General features: G+C 42.1%; 1 protein-coding gene across 1 annotated transcript; it reads right to left on the bottom strand.

The window, feature by feature from the left end:
* Positions 1 to 368: 368 nt before the first annotated feature.
* Positions 369 to 1,307, bottom strand: LOC145953828 (uncharacterized). Its single transcript, XM_083067590.1, has 2 exons — positions 821 to 1,307; positions 369 to 718 (listed from the first exon to the last, which is right to left on the bottom strand). The coding sequence occupies exons 1-2, from the start codon at positions 1,305 to 1,307 to the stop codon at positions 369 to 371; spliced, it is 837 nt and encodes a 278-aa protein (XP_082923716.1).
* Between the last annotated feature and the right edge of the window lie 11,398 nt (positions 1,308 to 12,705).

The following is a 12,705-nucleotide window of genomic DNA, read 5'->3' as shown; positions in this document are numbered from 1 at the left end:
TCCACCAAAGGTAAACAAATCAAGTTCACCTTATACTTCTTCCCATTCACCACAATCGGACAGCCAGCACACAGCTCAGAAGCAACTACCGATGCAGAAGCAGGTGTCGACACTAGCAGTCTCAACCCCAAATCACACACAGGCACACCCAGCATAGCAGCACAAGCATATGATATAAATGAATGAGAAGCACCAGAATCAAAAAGGATCATCACATCCTTACCAGTAGCTCTACCCTTCCCCTTCACAAGATCTGAGGAAGTAGAAGCTTCAGCCCCAGTCAAAGCGAATACTCTACCAGCTGTAGTGGGTCTATCACCCCTCTGAGCATCACCTCTCTGGGCACCACCCCTCTGAGCATCACCTCTCTAGGCACCACCCCTCTGAGCATCACCCTTCTCTGGTCTGCTTCTAGGAGGACAGTTTGTCGACTCATGACCCATCTGATGGCACTTGAAGCATCGGCTCTCCGTGTATGGACAATCCCTGACAAAATGGTGCCCAGCACACCTGTAACATCTAAGAGTGGCACCTCCACCCTGTCTCCCTCCACTAGTAGCACCAAAAGGTTGCCTAATGACAGGACCCCCTTGTTGTGGTTGGGGCCTATCATATGGCTTCCTCTGATTTCCACCTTTCTTGGACCCAGCTGGTCCCTCAGCAGTCTTCATTACACGGTTGCCACCTTCTAACCGCTCAACAACCTTCGCCTTCTCCACTAAGGCCAGAAACTCAGTGATGGCCATAGGCACCACCACCCTCTTCAGCTCATATTTCAGGCCCTCAGCAAACTTCCTGCATTTCCAGGCCTCAGCTATACCTTGCGAATAGAAATGAGCCAGGTGCTCAATTCTCATCGCATACTCAGAAACTGTCATCCCTCCCTGGTGCAACCGCATAAACTCAGCCTCCTTGGCATGCCTCACGCTCTCAGGGAAGTACTTCTCCAAGAACATCCTCCTGAAACACTCCCAGTCAACAACCACTCCTCTAGCGGTCAACATGTGATGGGTACCCCTCCACCAATGTTCAGCCTCCCCAACTAGCATGTACACAACATATGTCAGCCTCCTCTCTTGAGAACATCCCAGCACTGTAAAGATTTTCTCTAGCTCACAAATCCAGTGGTCAGCTACCTCTGGATCTGCATCTCCCTTGAACTGTGGAGGATGGCATTTCCGGAACTTAGCTAGATCCCGGCTCTCCCGTGACCCCGTGGGCCTTGCTACACCAGCTGCAGCTCTATCAGCCTCCGCCCTAACAAAATAAGCATTTTGCTGCTGCATAGCCATAACCATCATCCCCATGGCACGGGCTATCTGCTCATTGGTTTTAGTCATTGTCTACAAAAGTAACAGCATCTTCAGTATACAATAACTAAACCTAACAACAATCAACAGCACAACAAAACATCACAGTAATCAGCACAACAAACAACACAGCAAGACAACACAACACAGAGCTCAACACAACAAAAGCCTAAAGGAACCACTCCCACAGAGTGTCCACTAGACTCGAACTGCTCTGATACCATTAAAGTGTAACGACCCAGCTGGTCACTACACACCGCACAGCACACTAGAAACACCACACAGAAAGGAACAAGTGTATACATATAGGGTCTAGAATATATACATATACAAGGTCCAAGTCTGGATAGAGTTAAAGTGTACAAAATACATCAAATGCTACTACACCCAGTAGCTAAAACAACAAAACATCAAAAGAAATCAACCCTATCTGCCATCTGCAGTCCTGCCACTAGCCACCAACCTATCCCTACTCTGCTTCCATACATTGTATGATCATTGCAGTCCAAACACCATGGAAACAACGAAGGGTAAGCTAGTGATAAGAAATCAACATACATATATAAATATGTGAATGTAAACAACTACAGTTATCAGCATATCAACCAGCTTATACTACACCACAACATTCGGCAATATCAGCACCGCAAAGTGGCAATAACAGCACTGCATAGCAACAATAACAGCACCAGTCTAGCGGCTATAACAGCACCAGTCTAGCGGCTATAACAGCACCGCATAGCGACAATAACAACACTGACTTAGCGGCTATAACAGCACCATAATAGTAGCTATAACAGCATCACAATAGTGGCTAATAATCAACATACAGCTCAGCTAATACAGCTCACAACACAACACAACTAAGTAGTATTCAACACAGCTTACTACTCACAACTCAGCTCATCATTCTATAATATAGCAATATTATAATTCAGCATTAAAATCATCAATAACAGCTCAGCTCAGCACGACATTATACATCTATTACAGCTTAACAACATTTTTCAGCATTATCATCTAGTCAGCACATCATATTCATCAATTTCAACTTAGTTCAGCATCAAACAACATTTAGCAACAATTTTAGCAAAAATTAACAACTATCAGCATATAAGTCATCATCATCACACGCGCCCGGCACACTCATGGTCGCGCCTGGCGTGGCACAACCAGAGAGCACCAGGGGCCAGCGCGCCTGGCGTAAGAATGCCTGTGCCCAGCGTGACCCAGCCAGAGAGCCCAAGGCTCTCCCGCACCTGGCACAATATAAAATTATGCCCAGCACATGCCCAGGCAGAGACTCTATGGAGTCTCGCGCGCCTGGCATGCCCTAGCCCGCGCCCAGCGCGGGGAAGGCAGAGACCTCCTAAGGCCTTGCGCCCAACGCAATTCGAATTATGCCTGGCACCCCCATGGTAGAGACTCCCAAGGAGCCTCCGCGCCCGGCAAGACCAAACTCGTGCCTAGCGCAACACCAGAAACCCCAAAACATGTTACAACGCGCCCGGTGCGGTCCAAGTCACGCCTAGCGTGGGCCATTCAGAGGCTCCCATTCTCAAGCTCGCCTGGCGCATACACCTTTGCGCCCGACGGGCTTGTCTAAATGGAGCCACCTGGTGGTCACGCACCCGGCGCGAAGAACAACGCTCAGCGCGAGGCTTAGCAGCAACCCTCCATTTTCGAAAAACTTCACCAAATCTTGCAAAATCAGCCAGAAAACCAACATGTAATCCATCCAAAAGTCCACATTTTCATCAAACATCACGAAAAACACCTCATTTTCAGCATGCAATCACAAATCATGAAAATCCCCAAATTTTCACCCCACCCCGGAAAAACCCAAAAATGGATATTCATCACCACAACTCATCAATCAACGGATAATCAGCTACACAATGAGTTTATGAACTCATTTCCAATGCAAACAGCCATAAACCTAGCTTCCCTTACCTCGGTACGAAGATCCGAGCTCCGGGAAGAGAAAAACGGAAGGGAGAAAATGGAGAAGAGCTTGAACGGGGAAGAGAAGAAAAGAACGTCCACACCTCAGCAAGTCCAACCTCTAAGAATCAGTACCTTGAGACAACAAGGAATAAAAGGGAAATCAATGAAGGAGGCAAAGAGAATGAAGAAGAAAGTGAGATGAAGTGAATGAGAAGAGAGTGAAAAAGGAAAGGAACAGCGGGTCTCACAAATATCTTTTCAACACATGGCTTATAGAAACCTTATCAACTTAATTTCAACTAGCTTCAACAATATCATAGTTTAACACACAACTTATAAACAAATAAGCAACTTACAATATAACAACACTATCATCATCCTCAACAAGGTCAACATACAATACAATTACAGGTTAACAACACAACAAAGTATGTACTACTCATATCAACAACAAATCAACTCATTAACAACTTATGCATCGTCACGCATTTCGACTCGGAGATCTCCTACAACATAGTAAGTAGTCTAAGTGGCTAGGTCCTACCAAACCGACAACACAACACATTTAGATATCAATCCACAACACGATAATGGTTTCGCAAACTTTGCCACTTAAACAAGGAAGTATAGTATTCGGTTAAGAACTAAGTTCCTGACTTCGTACTTTACTCAAATTGGCCACTTGTAATCGATATAGGTCGACCTGACCCTTATACCGTGGTCACTTTATAATCGGTATAGTTCGACCTTGCCCCTATACCGTGGTCGCTTTATAATCGGTATAGCTCGACCTTGCCCCTATACCGTGGTCACTTTGTACACGTGTGCCTCGACCTTGCCCACACACGGGATCAACTAAGTCCTAGAGGAGAACAACACAACGACCACTCCAAGGGACAACTTCCCAAGGAGGGTTTTTCAACAAATTGGGCTCTTAGAGCACCACAACTATCTCAATCCACACAATAGGATGAACAACTTCGAAAACATCTCCCCTAGTCCTAGTGATCAACAACTTATCATCACAACTTAATCAGCTTACAACTCAACAACACAGATTTATAGCAATAGGCATCTTAAAAACTTTACAACAATAGGCATCTTATCAACTTTACAATAATAAGCAACTTAACAACTTTACAACAATAAGCAACTTAACAACTTTACAGCAATAAGCAACTTAACAACTTTACAACAATAAGCAACTTAACAACTTTACAAACAACTTCAACAATATACAACATATTTAAAATTCATCTATCATGTCAACTTACACAATATAAATAGCATAAATCAACTTAAGCACCCAATCAACTCAACTATTTCGACAAAAGAGAGTGAAAAAGGAAAGGAACAGCGGGTCTCACAAATATCTTTTCAACACATGGCTTATAGAAACCTTATCAACTTAATTTCAACTAGCTTCAACAATATCATAGTTTAACACACAACTTATAAACAAATAAGCAACTTACAATATAACAACACTATCATCATCCTCAACAAGGTCAACATACAATACAATTACAGGTTAACAACACAACAAAGTATGTACTACTCATATCAACAACAAATCAACTCATTAACAACTTATGCATCGTCACGCATTTCGACTCGGAGATCTCCTACAACATAGTAAGTAGTCTAAGTGGCTAGGTCCTACCAAACCGACAACACAACACATTTAGATATCAATCCACAACACGATAATGGTTTCGCAAACTTTGCCACTTAAACAAGGAAGTATAGTATTCGGTTAAGAACTAAGTTCCTGACTTCGTACTTTACTCAAATTGGCCACTTGTAATCGATATAGGTCGACCTGACCCTTATACCGTGGTCACTTTATAATCGGTATAGTTCGACCTTGCCCCTATACCGTGGTCGCTTTATAATCGGTATAGCTCGACCTTGCCCCTATACCGTGGTCACTTTGTACACGTGTGCCTCGACCTTGCCCACACACGGGATCAACTAAGTCCTAGAGGAGAACAACACAACGACCACTCCAAGGGACAACTTCCCAAGGAGGGTTTTTCAACAAATTGGGCTCTTAGAGCACCACAACTATCTCAATCCACACAATAGGATGAACAACTTCGAAAACATCTCCCCTAGTCCTAGTGATCAACAACTTATCATCACAACTTAATCAGCTTACAACTCAACAACACAGATTTATAGCAATAGGCATCTTAAAAACTTTACAACAATAGGCATCTTATCAACTTTACAATAATAAGCAACTTAACAACTTTACAACAATAAGCAACTTAACAACTTTACAGCAATAAGCAACTTAACAACTTTACAACAATAAGCAACTTAACAACTTTACAAACAACTTCAACAATATACAACATATTTAAAATTCATCTATCATGTCAACTTACACAATATAAATAGCATAAATCAACTTAAGCACCCAATCAACTCAACTATTTCGACAAAAGAGAGTGAAAAAGGAAAGGAACAGCGGGTCTCACAAATATCTTTTCAACACATGGCTTATAGAAACCTTATCAACTTAATTTCAACTAGCTTCAACAATATCATAGTTTAACACACAACTTATAAACAAATAAGCAACTTACAATATAACAACACTATCATCATCCTCAACAAGGTCAACATACAATACAATTACAGGTTAACAACACAACAAAGTATGTACTACTCATATCAACAACAAATCAACTCATTAACAACTTATGCATCGTCACGCATTTCGACTCGGAGATCTCCTACAACATAGTAAGTAGTCTAAGTGGCTAGGTCCTACCAAACCGACAACACAACACATTTAGATATCAATCCACAACACGATAATGGTTTCTCAGACTTTGCCACTTAAATAAGGAAGTATAGTATTCGGTTAGGAACTAAGTTCCCGACTTCGTAATTTACTCAAATTGGCCACTTGTAATCGATATAGGTCGACCTGACCCCTATACCGTGGTCGCTTTATAATCGATATAGCTCGACCTTGCCCCTATACCGTGGTCACTTTGTACACGTGTGCCTCGACCTTGCCCACACACGAGATCAAATAGGTCCTAGAGGAGAATAACACAACGACCACTCCAAGGGACAACTCCCAAGGAGGGTTTTTCAAAAAATTGGGCTCTCAGAGCACCACAACTATCTCAATCCACACAATAGGATGAGCAACTTCGAAAACATCTCCCCTAGTCCTAGTAATCAACAACTTATCATCACAGCTTAATCAGTTTACAACTCAACAACACAGCTTTACAGCAATAAGCATCTTAACAACTTTACAACAATAGGCATCTTAACAACTTTACAGCAATAAGCAACTTGACAACTTTACAACAATAAGCAACTTAACAACTTTACAACAATAAGCAACTTAACAACTTTACAAACAACTTCAACAATATACAACATATTTAAAATTCATCTATCATGTCAACTTACACAATATAAATAGCATAAATCAACTTAAGCACCCAACAACTCAACTATTTCAACAAAAGAACATCATGCATAAAGCTTCCCTAACTCTCATGAAATTAAACAACCTACATTCTAGCTTCCCTCACCTGAAGATTGGCTCAGAATAGCCAAGAAGCGGAATTCCCTTTCCGAAGCTCAACCCGGAACTTCAATCCACCCAAAGCAAGCTTCTTAGTCCAGTGTCCTTCTCTCTAAAAACCTCCTCTTCTCCTCAACCACCCAACTCTATTTATAGAAGTTCAGGAGTGGCCAGAATGACCCGTTCTGCACCCCTTCACCAAGTACAAAATTTACATGCAGAACGGCCCATTCTGAAATCAGAGCGGCCCATTCTGGGACTCATCCAGAACGGCCCGTTCTCCATCCAGAACAGCCTGTACTCCCTCCGGAACGGCCCATACTCCCTCCGAAACCGCCCGTTCTCGATTACATTTTATAGGTCAATTCAGTAGTTTGGAACGGCCCGTTCCAGTTTGGGAACGGCCCGTTCTGGGCTACTGAATAACCTAACCTACTACGTTACAATACCCCCCAACAAATAGGAATTTTCGTCCTCGAAAATAGACTTACTTGGAAATAAAGAAGGATATCGCTCTCTACACAGTTATTCAATCTCCCAAGTAGTCTCACCAGTAATTGCATCCCACAAGATCTTCACCAATCCAGTGGACTTACCACTCAACTCCTTCAACTTGTAATCAATCACAACTACCAGTCTCTTCTTATAAGTCAGGTTCTCCTTGACCTAAATCTCACCCATCTCAACTACATGACTCGGGTCATGGACATACTTCCTCAATTGTGAAACGTGAAACATATGTTCCCCCTCAGCAAACTCCAAAGGCTTTCGTATTTTACCAGCATATGACTTCTGTCTACTCTGGCCAATCTTCATACTCTCTTGAATCAACTTTACTTTTTCAGTAGTCTGTAGGACTAACTCCGGCCCCACAACCACTGATTCACTATCTTGGTACCAACAGAGAGGAGTCCTACACCTCTTACCATACAGGACTTCAAACGATGTCATCCCGATACTAGCATGAAAGTTATTATTATACATGAACTCTACCAGTAGTAGGACTTCCTCCCAACTCCCCAAGTGGTCTAGCACACAAGCCCTCAACAAATCTTCCAAGGACTAAATCGTCCTCTCTGTCTGACCATCCGATGTGGATGATAAGTAGAACCCAATCTCAACCTCGTACCTAAGACTTGGTGTAGACTCTGCCAAAAATCTAGAAGTGGACCTTGGATCCCTTTTTGAAATAATACAAGAAGGCATCCCGTGCAACCGTACTATTTCTATCACATACAACTATGTCAACTTCTCCAAGGACCACTTAATATTGACAGGCAAGAAAAGTGCACACTTGGTCAATCTGTCAACCATAATTCAAATAGCATCACTATTCCTAGTCGACTTAGGCAACCCATCAATAAAATTCATAGTGATACTATCCAACTTCCACTACAGAATCTCCATCATCTACAATTAAACCACCAGACTTCTGGTGCCCAACCTTAGCCTTCTGACAGGTCAGACAGGCCGCCATATATTCAACAATGTCTCTCTATACTTAGAATCTTGAGGTAGGCAAATTTTGCCCTTAAACCTCAAATCCCATCTTCACCCATCTCAAAGCCAACTGCTTCCTCTGTATCCAACAAATTAAGAACCTTCACAACTTTCAAATCTTACAACTACTTCATACCAACTTGCTACAAGAACTCACTAGAAATGGTAATCATGCCACAACTAATGTGGTCTTGAGCCAACTCCTCATACAGATTCAAATCTTTGAATTTCTCAACCAACTCCAACTCCTTCACCATCAAACTAGACATGTGGATGGACTTCCTACTCAAAGCGTCTTCCACTACATTGTCTTTCCCAGAGTGATACATCAACTGAAATCCATAATCTTTTAAAACATTCCATCCACTGTCTCTATCTCATGTTCAACTCCTTCTAATCAAGCAAATACTTCAGACTTCTTGTAATCACCAAAGACGTTAAATCCTACACTATGAAAATAGTGCATCCATACTTTTAAGGTAAAACAACTACTACCAACTCTAAGTCATGAGTATGGTAATTCCTCTCATGATTCTTCAATTGCCTTAAAGCATATGCAACTACTCTCCCATTCTACATCAACACACACCCCAACCCTTGGTGAGAAACAACACAACACACCTCAAGTGGCTCACTAGGATCAAGCAACACCAACATAGGAGAAGTAATCAATCTTTCTCTTCAAATCTTTCACCTGACACTTCAATTCAACCACTCTGTTAGGGCCATCCTATAGGGAACAACCAACACTATCCCTACACCAAGGACCAGATTAATGCTAAACTCAATCTCCCTAGTAGGAGGTAACCCAGACACCTCATCCAAAAACACCTTCAGAAATTCCCTCACAACTCCTACCTATTGATCACATTCTCAATTTCCACACTCACAGCAGCAAATAGAATACAACACTCTACTCCATCTCTCAACATCACTTCAGCTTGGCTAGCTAAAGTCAATAATTCATCCTCCCTCTAAGGGAAAAACCAACTCCATATTGGCACAGTCTATAAGAATATGATTGGCAGATAACCAATCCATTCCTAAGATTATTTCAATATCCACTAAAGGCAAACAGATCAAGTTCACCTTATACTTCCTATCACACATCTCCAAGGAACAACCAACACACATCTTAGAGGCAATAATAGAAACAGAAGCGTACGCAGACACAATCAATCTCAACCCCAAATTACGTACAAGCAAACCTAACTTTTCAACACATGTATATAAAATAAATGAATGGGAGGCCCTAAGTCAAATAACATCATCACATCCTTACCAATAGCTTTACCCTTCCCCTTCACTAGATCAGATGAAGTGGAAGCTTCGACTCCGGTCAAGGCAAACACCCTTCCAGCTATAGAAGATCTATCACCCCTCGGGGCACTCCTGGTCTGTCTGGCGCCTACAAGACAACTAGTCAACATGTAACCCATCTGGCCACATCTAAAGCACTTGCTCTCGGTATGAGGCAATCACGAATGAAATGAAGTCCACCACATCTGTAACATCTACGAGTAGCAGCTCCACTCTAATCCCCAATCCTAGCTATGTCAATAAGTTTCCTTGTGACAGGACCCCCTTGTTGTGATTGGGGCCTATCATAAGACTTCCTCTGAGAACCACCACCACTCTTGGACCCAGCTGGTCCACCAACAATCTTCGTCGACTTGCCGATGCTCTCTAGCCGTTCTACAACCTTCGCCTTCTCTACCAAGGCTGGAAACTCCTTGATGGCCATAGGCACCACCACTCTCCTTGAATCATACTTCAAGCCTTCAACAAACTTCCTACACTTCCAAGCCTCAGAGGTGGCTTGGGTGTAGAAGTGTGCCAAGTGCCCGAATCTCACAGCATACTCGGTCACCGACATTCTCCCTTGCTATAATCTCATAAACTCTGCCTCTCGAGCGTGCCTGACACTCACTGGGAAGTACTTCTCAAGGAAGGCCCTCTTGAAGCACACCCAATCCACAAGCACTCCACGGTCAATCAGCATCTGACTAGTACCTCTCCAAAAATACTCTGCCTAGTTGAGCTTCGCTCCTCTGAACAACCTAGAACTGAAAAAAAAAACCATCTCCAACTCGCAAATCCAGTGACCAGCCACCTCCGAATCTGCATCACCTCTGCACTAAGGAGGACTACACTTCCTGAACTTAGCCAAAACTTGACTCTCTTGTGACCCAACTGGTCTTGCGACACTAGTCGCAGCTCTCTCAATGTCCATCCTAACAAAGTAGGCATTCTGCTATTGCATAGCCATAGCCATCATCTCCATGGCATGGGCTATCTGCTCATGTTCTAAGCATCTTCTATAAAATGGACAACTCATTCAACACACTATATCTCAACTACTCAACACAAAGCAGCACAACATCCAACACAACACAGAGTTTAACGCAACAAAATCCTAAAGGGACCACTCCCATAGAGTGTCCACTAGACTCGAACAGCTCTGATACCATAAAAATATAACGACCCGCCATGGCCGTCACACTACGAACAACACTACACCCTACTGAGATATATATATATATATATATATATATATATATATATATATATATATAATAGTAGAATAAAATATTTACAACACAAGTTGCTAATCAAGCAACCAACATCAACTAATTATATACAACATAATATGCTACTACAAGGTAGCCTACAAAAAAATATCCATCTCGAGGCACCTCCTGTGGCCTCTAGCAGCTATCTCCAGTCTATCCCTGCCCTGCTCCCATACAATGTATGATCATCGCAGTCCAAACCACATGGAAACATGCAAGGGTAAGCTAGAGACAATAAACAACTCATAATAATTTATTATGCAACATAACAACTATACATCTAAATATCATTTCAACTTTAAACGACACAATCAACTCAACAGCTTATTAGCTCAACTCATAATTTACAACTCAATCATCATAAAGTAATATCTTTTCAACACATGGCATATAACAACCTTATCAACTTAATTTCAATTAGCTTCAACAATATCATAGATTAACACACAACTTATAAACAAATAAGCAACTTACAATATAACAGCACTATCATCATCCTCAACAAGGTCAACATACAACACAATTACAGGTTAACAACATAACAACGTATGTACTACTCATATCAATAACAAATCAACTCATTAACAACTTATGCATCGTCATGCATTTCGACTCGGAGATCTCCTACAACATAGTAAGTAGTCTAAGTGACTAGGTCCTACCAAACCGACAACACAACACATTTGGATATCAATCCACAACACGATAATGGTTTCTCAGACTTTGCCACTTAAATAAGGAAGTATAGTATTCGGTTAGGAACTAAGTTCCCGACTTCGTAATTTACTCAAATTGGCCACTTGTAATCGATATAGGTCGACCTGACCCCTATACCGTGGTCGCTTTATAATCGGTATAGCTCGACCTTGCCCCTATACCGTGGTCACTTTGTACACGTGTGCCTCGACCTTGCCCACACACGAGATCAAATAGGTCCTAGAGGAGAATAACACAACGACCACTCCAAGGGACAACTCCCAAGGAGGGTTTTTCAAAAAATTGGGCTCTCAGAGCACCACAACTATCTCAATCCACACAATAGGATGAGCAACTTCGAAAACATCTCCCCTAGTCCTAGTAATCAACAACTTATCATCACAGCTTAATCAGTTTACAACTCAACAACACAGCTTTACAGCAATAAGCATCTTAACAACTTTACAACAATAGGCATCTTAACAACTTTACAGCAATAAGCAACTTGACAACTTTACAACAATAAGCAACTTAACAACTTTACAACAATAAGCAACTTAACAACTTTACAAACAACTTCAACAATATACAACATATTTAAAATTCATCTATCATGTCAACTTACACAATATAAATAGCATAAATCAACTTAAGCACCCAACAACTCAACTATTTCAACAAAAGAACATCATGCATAAAGCTTCCCTAACTCTCATGAAATTAAACAACCTACATTCTAGCTTCCCTCACCTGAAGATTGGCTCAGAATAGCCAAGAAGCGGAATTCCCTTTCCGAAGCTCAACCCGGAACTTCAATCCACCCAAAGCAAGCTTCTTAGTCTAGAGTCCTTCTCTCTAAAACTTCTCTCTAAAAACCTCCTCTTCTCTTCAACCACCCAACTCTATTTATAGAAGTTCAGGAGTGGCCAGAACGGCCCGTTCTGCACCCCTTCACCAAGTACAAAATTTACATGCAGAACGGCCCGTTCTGAAATCAGAACAGCCCGTTCTAGGACTCATCCAGAACGGCTCATTCTCCATTAAGAACGGCCCGTACTCCCTCCGGAATGGCCCGTACTCCGTCTGGAATGGCCCGTACTCCCTCTGGAACGACCCGTTC

Source organism: Cajanus cajan, chromosome 1 (assembly GCF_000230855.2).
Source record: "Cajanus cajan strain Asha chromosome 1, NIPB_CcT2T_4, whole genome shotgun sequence".
NCBI classification, from domain to species: Eukaryota; Viridiplantae; Streptophyta; class Magnoliopsida; order Fabales; family Fabaceae; genus Cajanus; species Cajanus cajan.
Note: the sequence above shows the minus strand (reverse complement) of the source record. Positions and strands in the feature narration are given on the sequence as shown.